Source organism: Ambystoma mexicanum, chromosome 3p (genome assembly GCF_040938575.1).
Source record: "Ambystoma mexicanum isolate Mex_15411 chromosome 3p, UKY_AmexF1_1, whole genome shotgun sequence".
Taxonomy (NCBI): domain Eukaryota; kingdom Metazoa; phylum Chordata; class Amphibia; order Caudata; family Ambystomatidae; genus Ambystoma; species Ambystoma mexicanum.
The window spans coordinates 518,931,954-518,951,493 of NC_090925.1; the positions used below are offsets into that span (position 1 = coordinate 518,931,954).

The 19,540-nt window shown below is 45.3% G+C and overlaps 1 protein-coding gene across 5 annotated transcripts in view; it reads left to right on the forward strand.

Annotated features, from left to right (window-relative positions):
• Positions 1–19,540, forward strand: part of ELMO2 (engulfment and cell motility 2) — a 1,054,165-nt gene that overhangs the window by 716,580 nt on the left and 318,045 nt on the right. For all 5 annotated transcript variants that reach the window (XM_069651200.1, XM_069651203.1, XM_069651199.1 and 2 more), the window contains 3 exons: positions 4,575–4,625; positions 4,735–4,857; positions 5,692–5,820. In XM_069651200.1, coding sequence (XP_069507301.1) covers positions 4,575–4,625; positions 4,735–4,857; positions 5,692–5,820 — 303 coding nt within the window. The remainder of the gene's footprint in view (positions 1–4,574; positions 4,626–4,734; positions 4,858–5,691; positions 5,821–19,540) is intronic.

Sequence of the window (19,540 nt, forward strand, 5' to 3'; positions counted from 1 at the left end):
CGGAGGTTCGGATTAGACATGATCCCCATTGCTCTGTATTGGGCCAGGAGAGCGTGGTACCCGGACCTTCTAGAAATGTCTATCTGCCCTCCACGCCGTCTTCCCCACATAGAGGATCTTCTCTTGCGCGAGGGGTGGGTCGGGTTCTCCATCCAGAGGTCAAGACTCTCAACCTTCACGCTTGGTTAAGTTTTGCGACTGGTGCAGAGCACACAATGTCGATCCTTTTCAGTGTTCCATTCCGATGGTTATTTCTTTCTTGCTTTCTTTGGCCCACAGGGGTCTTCAAGTGGGTACCATTAAAGGTTACCTGGCGGCGCTGTCTATTTTCAAGCGCTCGTCTGAAGAATGTTCTTATTTTAAGATTCCTTTGATATCCCAATTTCTAAAACCCGTTTCAGGTGCCGGTTTGGGATCTGAATTTGGTCTTGACATTCCTTAGGGGTGCTCCGTTTGAACCACTGCACTCTTGTCCTTTGAGACTGTTGTCTTTCAAGACGGTTTTCTTGGGTGCAGTTACATCTGCTTGCAGAGTGAGTGAATTGCAGGCACTTTCGTCTAAGCCACCCTTTACTGTGTACCACAAGGATAGGGTTATACTGAGGGTACGTTTGTCCTTCCTACCTAAGGTAGTTTCTGAGTTTCATCTGAGCCAGAAAGTGGTGCTTCCTCCTTTATATCCTCCCCCTCATCCTGGAAAGGAAGAGGAGAGACTCCCTAGGTTGGACCCTAGGAGAGCTTTGAGCTTTTATATTTCTAAGATGTCCAGGGTCAGAGTGGATGATCAGCTTTTTGTGGGGTACACTGGACACTGATTGGGCTAGGCTGTTACCAAACAGACCTTGTCCAGGTGAATTATCCTCACCATTACTGAATGCTACAGGTTGGTGGGCAAGGACCCTTCTGAGGGATTGTGAGCTCACTCTACTAGGGGCGTGGCTACATCCACAGCCCTGGAGCGGGGAGTTCCTATTAAGAAGATTTGTGACGCAGCAACGTGGTCTTCCATCCACACCTTTGTCAGGCATTACTCACTGGATACGTTTCATGGTCAGGATATGGCCTTTGATAAAGTGGTGCTTTATTCTGCCATCTGGTTGGGTATTCTAAATTCTTCTCCCTCCATTTACTGATACTGCTTTGGTAGTCTGTCACAGATGTGAAATACACTGGAGGACACAATCCATTCGAAGAAGTTACTACTAATTTCCTATGCTATTGCAGCTTGTGTTCCGCAAAGGCTATGTGCAGTCAAGCAGCAGTTGTGTATGAGCATGTCACAAGTTATGGGGGAAAAAACATAAACTGAGGCTACGGGCGCTGTGCGTCCTATTTATAACATCTGGTGACGTCACCTTCGAGGGACATCGACCTGAGGCCATTGACGCAGGACGCCCTCTGCCAAAAAGTATTCCGAAGCAGCACAGCTGTTGACATTACATGTCAAAGATGTGGAATACGTTGGAGGAACATCCAATCGAAAGAACATTACCAATAAGTAACTTGTTCTTCAGTCTCTTCCATGCTGCGCGCCACTGCCCTTCCTCTGACTGGTCTTTTGGTTATCCTCTCCTCCACCTGACCTCACCCAAACAAACCGCACTCCAGTCTTTCCTTTCCCTGTTTTCTAGGACACTTCCTTCGTTTCAGGCTACCCCCAATCCTCCTTTTCTCTTGGATTTAGCACTTCACTGCTCCTATGGCCAAATATCTATCTGGCTTTTCCACTGGGTGGGGTTGAAAATGTAACCCCTGGCCCATATAGGCCCAGTAGCTAGGGGGGTTATACATATATGAAAGTATGCAAATAAATAAAGATAAGACAAGACGCATTTAGGAGTTTGTTTCAAGCTTTTATTAAATGTGAATGTTTTACATAGACTGATTTACCTGACTGTACCGTGTTCCACACCATGGGGGACACATGGAACACTGGAGCCTGGAGGACAATGGCAGGTCTCCCCTGCCAACCAACAGAGACGTGGGGGAAGGAAAAGAACCGTTGGGCGTGACCGTCGAGAGGAGATTCAGGAAAGAGAAAGGCAGTGACCGCAAAGGAGAGTGTAAAAAGGCAGGAAGCCAGAAAATTAAAAAAATGCTATGTTCCCTGAGGGTTCACAACCTTGAGCAGCCCCCCGGGGGTCCTTTCATGGGGTCAAGCCGGGCTGCGTCTGCCAGCTTGCAGCCCTGTGTGAAGATAGGCCCCGGGCAGTGTGCGTGGTGCTGCCTGGGCGAAGACCAGTGCCAGGGGCCGCATGTGCGGGGCGGCCCTCGGGCGAGAGCATGGCCTGGGGGCTACAGGTGGCCCGGGGGCCAATCCACGCAGCCCAGAGGTATGAGAAATCCTGGGCTGCATGGGGGATGTGGCCCGGGTGTAGATTATGGCTGTGTGAGCAAGCCCGGCCCGTGGCCAAGTGGGGCGAGTGGTGAAGAGGAAGAAAACCCAGACGGTGCAGGCGGGAAGAGGGCGAGTCCACTAGCACCGCCGAGGGGCCTGCGCAGCATCTGCTCTCCCAGGGCCAGGCAGGGACAGCGGAGAAGTAGAACTTACTTGGAGCCCCGGTCGCGATGTCTAGTGCGACCGGGGCTCAGCATGATGTGTGGTATCTGGGTGCGGACTCTGCCCACCTGGCCGGAGTCCAATGAGGACTTTCCTGCCTGGGCAGCCACTGCCACGGAGGAAAAGACAAAATTAATTGCTGTGCTGCCAGCAGGCAGCATGGGTTCATAAATGCCAACAAACATTTATGGCTGCGAGAGCCCTATCAAAATAAACACACTGCCACAGAGGAAATGTAACCCTGCACCTTCTAGCAGGCAGTCCATAGGCTCATAAGCCTAAACTAACATTTAGGGCTGGCAAAGCCCTCAGACTATCTATTACTCAGCGTTTTCACCGTCACTGAGGAAATATAGACTTGTAAGCCCCAACATGGATTCAAGGGCTCCCAACGCCCAATATGAATGCAAGTGCTCCCAAACTCTGAATAGCCCATATGTTTACCAGGCTTCCAAAGCCCAACCATGAAACAGGGCTACCAAAGCCACCGATACGCCCTGTGACAGCCACCCGGTGCAGAGCAGGGTTTTTTTTCTCCAATGTGCAGAAGGTCAGGGATAGCACCAGCTGAAGGTACTGTAATTTACTGACTTTGTTTTAGGACTGACCAGCGAGGACTGTGGTTTAGTTAATAAGGGCAGACTACAGCTGCCATAGATGTTCAAAGTCTTGCAGTGTTAAAGTATATGTGGAATGTTGGGAGGATGTAATAACAGTGATGCCTAGAGTGAAGTAATTGATAACCTGCTTAAGGTTAATATGCATAGTGGTTTGAGAATGGGTATCCTTTACCTATATTAATGCATCATCAAACATGGAATTGGACGATAGATTGCGGCAGGAGGTTGGATTGAAGGAATCTGTTTAACCATTGCATTTTATTTCATATAAAAGCCTGTGCGGGCACTAAAACTGCCCTCCAGTGTACTGTGCCTTATTTACATCAAAGAAAATTGTAGCCCATACTAACCTTTTCATTGCAGGTTGCCGAGTGCACCTCACCAGAGCAGGTGGACTGTGATGATGGGATGTGTCCATGTGGTTCGTCCTTTTTCTGGCCCAGAGTATTTTTAATACTAGGCTTCCCAGGCCAGGGGAAAAAAACAGGGGCTACACATAGGTGTAATGTGATAAAAAGTATTTCAGACCTGGCCCATTTCTTGACACAACTGGGTTCCTTGATGGCTGCTTTAAATGGGAATCACTTGCTTCCAAGCTATTATTCTGCTGCGGTGTAGCGTCTGTGTTGCTGGTGTGCATTAAACTGTTTTCTGCCGACTCAGAGTTCCTCGCTGTGTCTCATGTGGGTTGTGTTTTCCACTGCAGGGGTTTCTGGAGGCAGTAGTACTGGAATGGAAACAAGGGAATACTGGCTAGCATTGGGTATGGCAGACATTGTGTAATTGATATGGAACTTTGAGCTTTTAACCAGGCACATAAATGGGGGCAGAGACTGTAGCCTTCCCAACTTCCTCACCCCACTTCTGGGACAGGGCTGGCTCTGACTCACAGCCTGCTACGCCCTCAGGGCCCCGGTCTTCATCTGATTGGGTCATGAGATTGACTCTGTCACATGTCCATGGGTACAAATGGGGACATGAGATGAACACCTGGTACTGTGCACTTTATGGACTTCCCAATACCGTATACTTCAACTAAGGTAAACCAATGACAAGAAGGGTTCAATAGATATCCCTTTGGCCATCAAAAAGAAAGTACTGATCCAACAAAAGTGGAGGTGAAGGAAAACAAAATGTTGAGGGGTCCTAACAAGCGTCACTAGAAGCACCAAAAGTTGGAATCTTGTTAACACTATTGTTCCACGTTTTACATGGGCTAAAGGGGACTAATGCTACAGGGGAGTATATATTGACATTTTCCAACTTGTGCTGCCTTGCTTTATGTGCGTTGCCAGAAAAACCTAAATTATTTGGAGTAAAAAGCATTTAGATAAATGAGAACTCTGATTTTTTGCTGAATTATTATGCTACTTTTGTATCTGATTCCACTATAGGAGATGGCAAATGCTTTTGCGCAGAAGCACCTGCGGTCCATCATTTTAAATGTAAGTCAGTGAGCTTCGTTGTTCATTTCAGAATGCTGTAATAATGCAGAGAACCTCCACTATGCAATGAACATTTATTTTTAAAATGTCTTCTCAACTTGTTTTCTAGCACGTTATCCGTGGAAACCGCCCAATCAAAACTGAGATGGCACATCAGTTGTATGTACTTCAGGTCCTAACCTTTAACCTCTTGGAGGAGAGGATGATGACGAAGATGGATCCAAATGATCAGGTTTGTTTATAGGCAGTGGCGTTGAGATTGGTTGTGACAGTTTTTGGAGAAAGGATTAAACTGATTCATGGTTGTGCAAAGGTAGTTTTTCCTTTAGTATTTGAGTACTTCTGTTTACAATATTTCTGTTTTACATCTGCAGATCTATGAAAGCCATGATACTAGGAATGTAGTACATGTGCAAATTATCTAGTGTAGAGAAGATGTTTTGGTTTTTGAGAGCTTTAAAAAAATCATGATACTCTGTGAAGGGTCCTTCCAATGTTGTCAGAATGTGTGCTTTACGTAAAGGTCTACCTTTTGATTTTCTACTAGAAACAGGACAATATATAGCAGGGTTTTAGAAATTATCTTTTGATTAAAATAATACATTACTAAGTCATAATGAGCTATTGTTCTATGAAATGTGTTCCCTTAAAGTGACTGAACAGATGATTACTCAAAAGGTCCTTCTAGTTTTATCAGTAACAGGTCAATGGAAATATTGGATATAGCATGAGATCATCTTGCTTTTAGAGATTTAATGCTGTCTTGGAGATTTATCGTAAGATCAGTAACACTGATACTATTGTTAAAGTATGGGGTACGTAATTGATGGCAATTGGAAGATCCATCATTAATACCAAATCTTTTGTTCTCATTATCCAGAGCTGAGAGGCACTTCTGTTGAGGATGTTGACCATGTTGCATCGATTTAAAGTGAGGATTGTAGGGACACAGCATTTTCATCCTCTGTTAAGCCTAGTTGAATGATGCATTATTAAAGAAATGTCAGCTTTTGCTAGTACCATCTGTGCAGCTGAACACTACTCTGTCTGGCCTCTTATTTCACAGGCACAAAGAGATTTTATCTTTGAGCTAAGGCGGATTGCTTTTGATGCCGAGTCTGATTCCAGCAGTGTTTCTGGGACTGAGAAACGAAAAGCCATGTACACCAAAGACTACAAGATGCTGGGATTTACTGTAAGTATCATCTTGGCAAATGTTTATCTTGTTCTGGAAATAGGGCTACTGATAATCGTTGCTAATGTTTCTGGGAATCTTGTATGTGAGAGGAGTGCCTTCTACACACAATTAAGGTGGGCTATTCTCACTTTCACGACTGGTAGGGAAGTGGTACAGGATAGAGGCCCGCATGTGTCTATGCTCTCTTGGGTGCCTTTGCAGAGAGATGCAGTGAACGTTTTACTTTTGTGTCCGCCATATTTTCCCCTTGTGGGTGAGGTGGCTCAGACCATTGCTAATTGAAGCAGGCATGAGGCACTTACAAGAGGCACTGTTATGGGCCCTAGTACCATCTGCTCAGTTACCACTTTTATTTGGAAGATGCAGTGAACCTTTTACTTTTGTGTCCGCCATTTTTTCCCCTTGTGGGTGAGGTGGCTCAGACCATTGCTAATTGAAGCAGGCATGAGACACTTACAGGAGGCACTGTTATGGGCCCTAGTACCATTTGCTCAGTTACCAATTTTATTTGGGTTTATGGAGAATAAGGTGGAAATAGTAAGAGGGCTGTGTGAGGGTGCAGAAGTAAGGCTCGGACACAATGGTGGTATTTCGTTGGGTAGAAACCTTTATTATATGAAACAAGGTTAGAAAAATGCCTCTGTCCCTAAAACTAATAGGGGTTTCCCTGCATCTAAGAAAACTAAGGTAATTGTCAGAATATCCAAATTTTAAAGCCTGTCACTGTCATGTCTCAAAATGTCTACATATGACCCAAACACTAATAACTTAAATCAACTGTGCAGGGGTGACCTCTTCCTAAAGTAAAGTGTTCTCTGTAGCTCTAACAAACAGAAAGGTTCTCAGTCTCTGAGACAATCAAAACGTGTGATAATAAAGAAGCATTCCCAAATGTAGGACTCCAAGGTTAGACTTGTAATCCTCTCCCCTAGATTCCTTTTTTATAGTGTGTCACTCCTTTTGGGGCCTCTCAGGCCTGTACTTGCTTTTATAAATGTTAATAGGCAGTTCACAAGACCATGCTCCTGAAACTTCTCCTGTTTATCCCTCCAACTTGGCACAATCCATTTGCCCAAGCGTAGGATTTGTTTGCACAATGTAATCTTCACTTATTTTGGGTGTGGGTTACAGTACTCTGAATGGCTTAGTTACTTCCTTGCCAAGCAAATGTCCTCTCATGGACTGTCCCTCTTTTGGGTGCGAGCCCTAGACTCGCAATTCAACTGCTTGGTTCACTCTCCTGGCAAGCATTTATATTTTCATTACCTTCTTATTTTGGGTGTGGTGGGTCCAAGACTCTCAATATTCAAATTGGCTTGGTATACTCTCCTGCCAAGACTTCGTCCTCTTAAGGACTGACCCTCTTTGGGTGCAAGTCCCAGACTCGTAACATTTACAGTTGCTTGGTTTACTCTCCTGCCCGGCAACAGTCCCAACGTGGACTTTCTCTTTTTGGGTGCAGCTCCCAGACTCGCAATATTCTATTTGGCTTTGTTTCAGTTTCTCATATAGGTGTGTGTCCCAGACCCTCTTGATCTGGCTTCCACCTTCACCCTCTTGCTTCCCCGGACCTCCAGCACCACCCTGGTGACCCGTGCACCTGTTTGCTACTCTCTGGTAGGTACCAGTATTTCCCGAGCAGCTGCTGCGTCTCTGGGGGCTCTGGTCACGTTCGGGGCTTTGTCACGGTCGGCAAGAACTTTCTGAATTTCTACTTCTCCCTGGCATTGCGTACTCTCTCCTGGACGTTTTGCCGATGCTTTGAATTCCCTGAGGTTTCGCACAGCAGCAAAGCGAGTAAGCCTTGCCTCTGGGACCTCGCTTACGTTCTCCTTTCACCACTCCCTGATTCCCTTCTGCTGGCTCTCGTCCCTTTCACCGCTGCACGGCTTGCTGGTTTCATCCTCGGAAGATCGCTCTCTTGGTACATCTCAGCTGTGGGACGTTTAAACTCCTGGAAAATGGAGTTGCTCTCTGCCAATCACGTTCTTTGAGAAGCTAGAACGCTCACTTTGCTTCTCCAGAGTGATCCTTGGGCGCCTGATCATAATCTTCAGTCATTGAGAAGCGAGTGTGCACATTCTGTTTCTCCATAGTGATCTTTGAACTCCTGGTCATATTCTTTTTCTCAGTACATGACATAGTCATGACATAGTCGGGTCTAACATACGTTGCGTTTTGTCAGGTATGAATCTTGTCAAGTATATTAGGTTGACTAACTTGACAATAACAGATATTAGCCTTATCAAAAGAAGGGCGGGAGGATTGAACATTGGACAAGTCTTTAGGTGTCCTTATGCTGGGGCATATCCCGTTCTCTGAACAAGGTCATCCCTAATCCCATTAGGCGGGATACCTCCCCCATGTGACCCTCCCTCGGTGCACCACCCCCGGGGGGTCTGTTGTACTATGGACGCACTGCACTGCCCCCATGGGAAAGGTCTTCCCATAGGGGAGAAGGGATGACATCCTCAGATATATCACAGCTGTCCTAACCTTCATCAGTAGTATCTGAAAAGACTGCATAGTATGAGAATTATATTGTCTGAAGGAGAGCTTCTTCCCTAATATTTTTATAGGTTTTATGTTATGTTATAGTTATTTCTGATTGATGTTTTTTTATTTAGGAAGTTGTATTTTGAGTTTTATGCAAAGTGGATATTGTTGTATTGATGTGACTTATATTGTCACATTGGAATGATGTTATGCTTTTGTCGATTTTATTCTGAATAAAGCAGTTGATTTGCATACTTGACAAGGTGAATCATTTGAGACCCTGAGTACCTGTTGGGTTCTCACACTTTCGAACATAGGAGTTACTCATTTCAAGGTACTGTGTGAGACTTCCTTTGCAGACCATGGGTCAGTCACAAAGTGCTGCTGGAACAGACACTCCTTTGACATTTTTAGAATTGTGCAAGGTGTTTTATATTATAGTGCTTCTAACCAAATTGCTTTACAAAATGTAATTAAAGTCGGTATAATCGTGAAGACATGATAAATTATGAGGACAGAAAAGATGGAAAAGCATAAAACTCACATAACCATAAATAAAGAACATGTAACGATTGACCATGATAACGGTCAATTTGAAGTTTCAATGAACATGAGTGGTTCTTTCAAAGAAGCAGAAATCCATTCTCAACTACATCTCACCAAGGATCTTCTTGGTAGCGTGAGGAAATTAGAGAACAACCAGCTGGTAATCGAAAGACTTACTGGAGCAACAAAAGCTGACATAGTAGTACAGTGGCAAAAAACAAAGAAGGTCTGTCTGAACGTGCCCTGGAATGTACAGTACTAAACCATATGCTGCCAGATTTAATATCTCGCTGGAAAATTCTCATTTGGTCCATTCTTGGTTCACTGAACTGACTGGGACCCACAGCAGAGTGTACTTGATTCCACGCAGTAGTAAAGCAGCAGTTCTATGTCATTATTTCGAATTTTGCAGGTCGCCTCACTCAAAGACCGTTTTTTTAAAAATGTATTTTTTTTTTCTGGCCGATTTTAGGCGGCCTACAAAAATGGAAATCACATTTCTTCCCCCACCCTCTCTTCCTGGTTTTACTCCAAATCGGGGAGTTTCATCCCCCAAACTCCCCTCCCTCAGCCACCTCCCTCCCCTCTGAAGACCCCCCACCAAAACACGCACACGCGTACACCCAACACACACTCAAAATCACACACACATAAATGTACCCGTTCTCCCTCGAGGCCACTTCCAGGTACTGGCGTGCCTGTCTGCCCCTGCGCATGCTTGTGTGCATCGCAGGGGCTGACCGTTCGATTTAGAAAGACTGATCATTGTGGTCACAGAGCAGTCTTTCTAAATCTTTTTATTTTCCTTTCATTAAAAAAAATAAATAAGCTATATACAAAACCTAATACCAAAGCAGCAGCACCACCCCCGTTTCCCCATGGGACCAGCCCTGGCTCTACAATCAGCGTTCACCCTTCACAAAACTCGAAGGTTTCTTTGAAAAGGAGACCCTTCTGTTTAGTACTTCCACTTGAGGGTTGGTGATGTCAAAAATTAGCTTGGGACTTGACAGGCCTGGGGAGTTCTGGCACTGGTACCTTCGACCAGCTATTTCTACACAGAGGCACTCCTTAAACAGCCAGAAAGCGAAATACAAGCCCCTCTCCCCTCCACTCTCCAGTCCCACAAGAGCCTGTCCTACCAGACTCCCCTGTTGATAACCAGCCACTATTTAATGATATACTAATAAGGGCGGCAGAACATTTCGGCATCGAAACACAAGACGTCCAACAGGACAAAGAGCTTGCTGAAAATATGTTAGCCAATAAAAAACTGGCAACCCAGTTCATCCCCCTGTTCAAATCGGTCCAAAGAAGGATCCAACCTTCCCTAGAACAACCGAACGATACCAGGGCAGTAAACCCTAGCATCGAAAAGCTCTTCAGACCTGCACCTTCCGACCCCCTATATATAAGGGGACATCTTTGACCTGACTCTCAGGTCGTTAGCACCACCCGCAAAAGAGCTGGTACCCCCTTGTCCTCCTCCGAGGCCCCTCCGGACAAGGAGAGGAAAAAATGCTATGCCATGGGCAGGAAGATAGCGTCCACTGCAGCATACCAGGCACGTATAGCAAACAACTCAACCTTGCTATCCAGCTATGACTGCACAAAGTGGGATGAGGTAAAGGCACTAGCAGAGTCAGCGCCAGATCCACTGAAAGGAAAACTCTCCCTTCTGGCTGCCGAAGGCAGAGCTACAGCAGGCGTCCTCTTAAAGAATAACTTCGACGCAGCTGACAACGTGGGACGCGTTATTGCTGAAGCCACCATTTTAAAACGACATGCCTGGCTTAGACAATCTGAGTTTAAACTTGAGACTCAAGCTACCCTACTAAATATGCCAGTGGAGCAAAACGTATTATTTGAGAAGGCAGTTGAAGACGCCCTCAAGTCTGCCAAGGAAGAATATGAGACCCACAAATCACTTGGTCAACTGACTAATAGACAACCACAAAGAGGAGGTAGTCATTTTCATCGCTTTTGGGGGCAAAGCGCGCAAAGAGGAACAGGATACAACCAAAACCAAGGTTCCTCTTGGAATACAAATCAACAAGCCACCCAGGGTTACCCCAGGGGTCAGCGCAGGGCCCGTGGAAGAGGGAGAGGTTCCCCCAACAGAGCTAGAGGGACACCCTCTAAGCAATGACGCCCCGCTATGAGTCTCCTCCCATGCCTCCCCAGTCGGGGGACAAATATTGTTTTACACCCACCGTCAAACCTCCCCCCACGCCAAAAGAGACCATTGCAGGAAGAACAACTTATCCTGCTAGAAGAGGTGAAAGCTGTACTCCTCAAGGACGCCATCGATCTCGTGCCACACAAAGAGGTAAACAAGGGTTTTTATTCAACGTACTTCCTTGTTCCTAAGAAAGATCTGACCATGCGCCCGGTACTAGATCTGCACCCTGCAAACAAATTTGTAAAACCAAAAAAGTTTTGCATGACAACGAATACAAGAAGTAATCCCTCAATTAAAAAGGGGGGATTACATGCCAACATTGGACATGAAAGATGCCTATTTTCATATCTCGATGTTCCCAGCGCACAGAAGATTCTTGCGATTCAAAGTAGCAGACCAACACTATCAGTTCAAGGTACTGCCCTTCGGTATAGCCTCAGCTCCAAGGGTGTTCACCAAAGTACTGGCGGTGGTGGTAGCGCACTTACGCAGGCAGTCAATGACGACTGGCTGATCACGGGAGGAAACTACCAGCTTTGCAAGACAAACACGCAAAGAACAATAGATCTTCTCTTCCAATTGGGCTTCTCAATAAACGAAAAAAAAGTCGTCTAATACCAAACACATCAAAACAGTTCCTAGGAGCTGTATTAGATACAAAGACGGGCGTAGCCTACCCATCCATGGAAAGAGTTCAAAATATGCTTTGGCAAATAAATACCCCAGTATCAAGCCGGTCTGAGGATAAGCGTACGCAAAGCAATGCGCCTGCTGGGTATGATGGCATCATGCATTTACCTAGTCCCCCACGGACACCTGCGCATGCGACCAATGCAGCAATGGTTGGCGAAACAATGGTCTCAGGCAAGTGGTCAGTGGGACGATCTAGTGGTTGTGTTGCCAACACTGGTTCAGAACTTAGGCTGGTGGTCAAGGGAAAATCTACTCAAGGGAAAGCCCTTCCACGAACCGGAAGCACAAGTGTTCGCCACGACAGACGCGTCCCTTTCCGGGTGGGGAGCCCACTATCTTCACCACACAGCACACGGCCTGTGGTCACGAGTGACTGCACAGAAACACATAAATGTTCTGAAGTTATTGGCAGTTCTCAAAGCCCTACAAGCCTTCCAGGAACATCTAACAAACATGTTGGCTCAAGTCCTAACGGACAGCACAACCTCGATGTTCTATATCAACAAACAAGGAGGTACACACTCTCCAAATCTGTCCAAACTGGCACAGAAATTATGGAAGTGGGCACTCAGACGAGGGATGACCCTGTCCTCCCAACATGTTCAGGGATACTAAACACACTACCGGACTCTCTAAGCAGAGGCCCTCTACCAGAAGAGCATGAGTGGAAACTACACACACACACATCATAGACCACATCTTCTCTCTTTGGGGTTACCCCTCTCTAGACTTGTTCGCTACAAGAGAAAACAAGCAATGCCCAGACTTCGCCTCCAGGTTTCCCCAGCCACTCTCCAAGGGGAACGCCCTATGGATGAATTGATCAGAGATATTTGCTTATGCTTTTCCGCCGACTCCATTAATCAGCAGGATAGTGAACAAAATACACATGGAACAAATGACACTCATCCTAATTGCTCCTATGTGGGCGAGACAATCGTGGTATCCCCAGTTGCGCAAGCTGGTGATGTGCGATCCCATCAAGCTCCCGTACCAGGTCAACCTGTTGACTCAACTCGGGGGGAGGGGGAGGGGTGTAACCTCACTCTTTGAACTTGGCAGCATAGCTCCTGAAGTCATAGAGTTCAAACACCTTAAGCTTCCACAACGGTGCATGGACATCCTAAAGTAAGCACTGCTATTTCAACAAATGGAAAAGATTTGGTGCCAGTCTAAACAGATCAACCCCATAGAGTGTATGCCTTCACACATTCTTACTTACATGCTCCACCTGTTGGATTCAGGGTTAGTCTTTAATTCTCTTGAAGTCCACCTAGCAGCTTTATCAGCATACACCACCTCTCAAAGTAAAATCTCATGGTGGAAAGGGCCAGTCATCAAAGCTTTCATGGAGGGAGTGAAAAGAATACATCCTCCAGTCTCTAACCCCCCCACCCGGTTGGGATTTAAACATAGTGCTAGCAAAACTAATTGTAAAGCGCTTGAGGGGGGTAGGAAGGCCCTAGCCAAAGCGCTAGATCCTCCCCAACATTCCCCCCTTTCGTTACTTCTACAGTAACAAACTCATCCCACCCGACATATCTACAACCCCAGAAATATTAGTTTGAGTTTCACTGTTTTTTGTATAGCAAGGTGTTTTAGATCCCCAATTGATAACATCATCTTTGCACTATTAGGGACTATAGGAACACATCATCGGAGACCCTATTGGCACGTGCATAAGAGAACCAAGAAGAACACAATCGCAGGAACAGTATTTTGACTGCTACCTCCAGCCATGACGAGACCCAATCAAAGGCAAGCTATAGCTAATCTGTGTTCTGAACTTCACCTTCTTTCTTCATTTGAACACCTAGATTGTTCACCGCCTTCATGACGTGGGATAGTGACCCACTCTCAGCATCCTCAGGGGGTAGAAAAGTGCAGCAGCTGCTTGTACAACAGGAGCAGAGTCGGCAATCTCTTCTTTCTTCCCCTCCATTGACATCGTCCTTTTTCTGGAAGCATACCAAATTCTTGTGTGATCTGTAAACTTCTTTCTGCTTCTTTAGGTGCTAGAGTGGCTGTTGGCACCTCGACAGGCATTTCTTCTCCCTTCAGGCATTCTTCCAGGATTACTAGTAGCACTGAGTGCAGGGTGGCCAGTGAACACTTGCCCCTCCAAGATGGTAGGAGTTGCAAGTAGGCTTGTCGGCCACAAACCCAGTCGTAATCCATCACTGCTGCTGTACCTTTTGTCATACCGGGGATCACAAGAGTGTGGTTGCACTGTGTGTTTGCACCACCAGGAATTGTTCCTTCATTGCTAAAATAAATTTCAATAATTTTTGGCTATATCTAGTCGCACTGGCTTCTTCATGGATGCAATCCATGCCAGCCTTGTGATGTGTTGGGACCATATTTGCGCACACAGTCTCTATTTGGGATATTGCTTCTTCCGCTGTACTCTTATCAGCCCATCTGCCAGGCACATCACTGTGGTGCCCTGCCATTTGTCATTGTCATTTGAGTAACCGCCCAAGGAAAAATATGGTCCTTGTAGACACTGGCAGTATTTTGTATTTGTATTTATTTGTTTTTATAGCGCTTTCATCCAAAGCGCTTTACATTATTACAACAGAATACATAGGACATTATAACAGTAGAAGCAATAAACAATCATGAATCGAACCAATAAAAACAGTAGGTAGAGCAATTAATCTGTGGGGGAATAGGGAAGGAGTAAGGAAAAGAAGGCGAAGGGGTATAAGGGCGAACATGAGGGAGGATAAGGGGAAGGGGGAGGGCAGTGAGGATCATAGGAAACATTCAAGGGAAGGGGAGAGAAAGAGAGGTGGGATAGGATTCAAGGTGGGGAATTGAGAAGGAGAGATTTGAGGGGAACAAGATGAGAAACAGGTAGTCCAAAGAGTAGAGAGGAGCAATAGAAGAGGCGAGAGAAGATGAGGGAGGAGATTAAAAGTTTAGTAGCATGGAAGGTGAGAGAAGAGCGGACTTTGCGAATATTGAAGGTGGTAGCGACAGGCGCGAGAGGTAAGAGAAATATGGTGGGAGAAGGAGAGGGAGGAGTCAAAGTGTATGCCTAGATTGCGAGCGTGGGTAGAGATAGGAAGATTAGTGGGGGGAAAGTGAATGAAAGGTGGAGGAGAGGGAGGGGGGGGAAGAGTATTGGAGGGAAAGAATAAGACTTCAGTCTTATTTTGTGTTGCCATTTCATAACGCTGGGTATAGATCAATGCTCCTCAACTGCACGTTGTGTGCCTGGAACGTGCCCTTTATCCCATATAGTGCAAGATGTACCCAGCATTGTGCATCTGTAATTGGGACTGGATGTGGAACTAAAACCTTAGGAGCCCCTAATGTGTGCGGGATAAGTGCACCCAGGTAACAGCTTTCTTTGATTATATTCCTTCTGCAATGTGCATATCAGAGTACCAGCTATTTAATGTTTCTACTTTGTGGATGTCAGAAATAGTTTCAAAGCCCCAACCCCTTATATAAATCATACGTCACCCATACTTCCTGTTTCATTCATCTACGAAAACTTGTAGGGGTGGCCGGCAAAAGGTGAAACATTTTGTGATTGTGTTTTTGTTTCATACATATATTTATATTAACATTATTTTCCAACTATCACCCCCTCTCCCTTTATATGGCCACCCCATATAACAAACCTACCTTCATCCACTCCAACAACCACGACCAGTGTCGTACACAACATCATAATGCTACTAAATTTCTAGCCTAAATAACATCTTTATTTATATTATCCCTACATAACAGAGAGGTCGGTCAACCATCTTTGCTTATTCCTGGCGAGGAGAAAAAAGGTTATCAAGAAAGAGGGAGACGGAGAGAGAGAAAGAGGGAGACCCTTTTTCCACCAGGGCCGAAAAGAAAATTGAAAAAGAAAAATTGACAAAAGAAAAAAACGAAACATGAAAAAAGCAGGCGTGTGCCACTGCACACCACCCTGCATGGATCCTCAAACATGTCTCTTCTTTGGGAATGCCCTTACTAAACTTTGCCTTGTTTCGGGTGCTATTAGGACATCCGAGTGATGCACCCAATATCGAACTCCTTCATACGGATGAAGAGAGTACAGAACACCACCTCAATTGGACCTTTAAACCTGGGGCTGATCAGTACCTCAGATAATAATGGTCCAGTTATAATATGGGAAATGCTGTGTATGGAACCATGGTATCGCTGTCTACATGGGTGGTCACTATTTCTCACCCCCTATACCGCACGCCTCTACCGCCCCGGTGTGCTTCCGTCCCGTCCCCTGGTCAATTATTTATGACCCATCAACATATAATATGTCTCCTTCCGTCAGTGCATGAGCCGTTCATCAGAGTGGGAAAATAAATAAAACTTCTGTGTATAATCCAGAGTTGTTAAAACAGGGGCCGTGCAAATAGCTCCTTTTAAGTCCTCAAATTGTCTAGTCACTTTGTCAGTCTATTCAAATGTACTTTTAAGTCCTTTGTCCTTTCCTAAGACTTTGTAACAGTGGCCTTGTGTAAACTGTCTAGTTTAGGATCCATGCCCTACAATAATTACATAAGCCCAAAAACACTGCTGCATTTCCTTCACACTGCTGGGCTTAGGGGTGGCGCGTACTGCCGCCACCCTATCTGATAAAAAAAAATCCCCATTGCAAAAATGAATTGTCCCAAGTATAGTACCTCCTGTTGGCAGTATTGTAGTTTCTTTTTATCTGCCTTGTACCCTTTGTGAGCCAGCAATTACAATAATGCAACAGAATCCCTCCTGCACTGATGTTCATTTTCACTACATACCAAACAATCATCCACATACCGGATGATTTGTGCTAAGCACCGTACGTCAATGTAATCTGTACTAGAGTCACAGCTCTCAGTAACCCAACATCATGTGGATTAACAGTCTATACTTGTGCTGGCACATATCGCATTTCCTCCTCAAAAAACATCTGAGTTACCACTGCCATTAGGGGGCACTGTACCTCCCTATACTGCATCATGATATCGCAGGGGATGCAGATTCCCAAAATAATCTCCCCATTTTGTTCACTGTCTGCAAATAACTCCTTGTCCGTCATTTCCTTTAATTGTACTGTCAGGTCTATACATAATATTGTGCGCCACTCACACCCGTCCTGGTCTGTTCCAATTAGGACTGCTCTTTTGTCTGATACTACTAGTCCTTGTAACTCTAATGACAATATTGTCCTTGCCACAATCTCGGGTGGCACAATGGGTCAGAAAATAAAATCTGTAGGCACTCACCAGCACTTTTTCGCAATTTGAGACACTGCTTTTACTAATAACTTAATACAATTAAAATAAATATATCTAGGACCACAGGAACCCCATGGACTACTGACTCCCTTGCTATTGCATTGATTATTACCATTGCTTGAGCTTCACACATCCCTGGAGTGGAACACACTACCCCTTGAACTGTGACAGATGCATTTCTATTTAGTTTACTGAGCAGATCCCTACCAAACAAGTTCACAGGGGAACTCTCTGAATATAACAAGGTGGCTCGTACTACCTCCCCTCCAACTTTTATATCCAGCTCCTCAGTGTATGGTACTGTAGAAATAGCCCCAGAGAATCCCTGCATGTGAAGAGTTTTACCTGATAATGGAATGTTCCCCTCCATGATGTATGATTTGGTTGCACCTGAATTTACCATAAATATAAATTGCCTGTTTCCTCTTCCACCAGAGGCCCCTCTTCAGGGTGCGTGGTTATCAATAGGATTGGATATGCAAGTGCTTTCTGTGGGCTGTCCTAATCAGAATATGTATTTGTCCTGGAGAATGAAAAAAGGGCCACCCCCGTTATTGTAACTCCTTGGAATGGGGTGCTTGTTCCCACTGCCATTCTGTTAAACTGTGTTCCCTCACCCTGGTGTAGTTGTTGCACTTGCCTGTCAGTCCCATAAGGTAACTGATTTTGACCCCCTCACCAAATTGCTATTGTCTCCTTCCTTTGAGGTCCTTGGAATCCCTGCCCTGGAAGTGATGGCCCATAATTAAATCTCATCCCAGGCCTGTTCCTGCACTCCCTTGCGAAATGCCCCCATTTCCTGCAACACCAGCACTGTGATGTTCCCATTCCTCCTCCCTGGGGCCCAATCCCCCCCAAAGCCTCCTGCTCTTTCACCTTGCAATCCTCCTTTTCCCCTTGGTGCTCCTTCACACTGCCACTGTGGGTTGGGGTACTGTACCCCCTCCCACCCCATTGTCCCTGTCCTCCACCCGATAGTACCGTAGTTGTGGCATTCCCAATTTGTTGAGTATCTGCGCCGGTGCCTTCACTGATGTTTGGACGACAACCTTATTTAGTTTCTTTTCCACTAGTTTTGCCTCGTCAGTTTGACGCTTCTGGACTGTCTCCCTGTCCCGCTCCTTGATTCTCTTACAATTGTGGATTATTATACTTTGTATCTCTGCCCACCCTTCGGCTTCAATTCCCACAATTTTATCTAGTGCCTTCTGGACCTCTTTTGGTAGTTCCCTCTTTACAATAAAATAGAAAAATGGTACTGTCTCAACTCTCCACATTTCCTGTAACTTAAGAATAAACCTAACTTGGACCTCATCATCACTCATTGTGCACTGCATTAAAGAATGTAAGTCGGGGTATCTGGTTACATCCTTCGTAGGGCAGCCTATACCCTTACCCATCTTTACCTCATCAAGGGCTGCTCCATCATGTTCATTATATGCAAGAGTTACCCCAGCCCTTGCCCATATGTCCCCCAACCTGGTCCCCAATTATGGTGACCAGTAAACTCTCCTACTGCTAAGGGTACCCCTGCTGTTTGTTTTCAAATTCATAGATCCATTTATTAGCTCCGTCTATAAACTGGGGGAGAGCTTTAATCAAATTATTTTTGTCCATTTGAGGCCATGGCACATACTGCATTATCCCAACTCCTTTATGTATTAGAGACATCAGCGTATCTATTTTGTTTTCTACACCTTTAGTATTCTTCTACTTGAACTACCATGATTAAATCTGGTCGATTTCTTTACCTGTCCCTCCTCACTGCCTCTTGTGACAGGAACTGGTTTCTCACTGCCTCCTCTCCTTGATCTCCTTCTTGCCCTGCCTCTTAATTATTTTTACCACCTTGATCTTCCCCTCCATTTTCCTTTGCTTGTTCTACTTCTTGTCCCAGGTCCGTCCGTAGCCTCTGCCCATCATCTTTTTCAACACAAACATTTCTTATTGCCCCAGAGTTAAACCTAAACAAAAAATCTCCTGACTTCCAATCCCCCGTTTTCTGCACCGGTGCCCTTATTTCTGGTGATACCACTTCAGGTTCTTGTAACCAGACCAACCTCTCCTGCAATGCTCTTAACTCGCTGTCTATGTCTACTTGTGTACCCTCTGGGTACACCAATGCTACGGGCATATTAGAGCTTGTGGATGGGTTATATGGAGGTGCAAAAGCTCTCGAGCCCCCTCCACCTCCTAGTTGCTCATCCTGATAATCCTGTTGACACGGTCTACCTCTGGAGGCTTATAGACTGGACTTTTATACCCTACTGCAGGTTTAGGCGTTACAGGGTATATCCCCTTACATTGGATCTCTTTTTCACCTTTCTGATCTTCCATAATCTCAACTAATTGACAGAGATCTAGAATCTCTTCTCTTTTTTTTTTTACTTGATCCCGTCATATTTTGCTGCTACAAAGATGGAAATTTTTTCTAGCATGTTTCTGTTATGGTAGCCCTGCTCTGACCAGGATCAGGACGTCCTCCCTTCCTTTGTTTCTACTATCAATTGTTTGTTTATTCTGTCACAATACAGTGGCAGATCCCTATGCATGT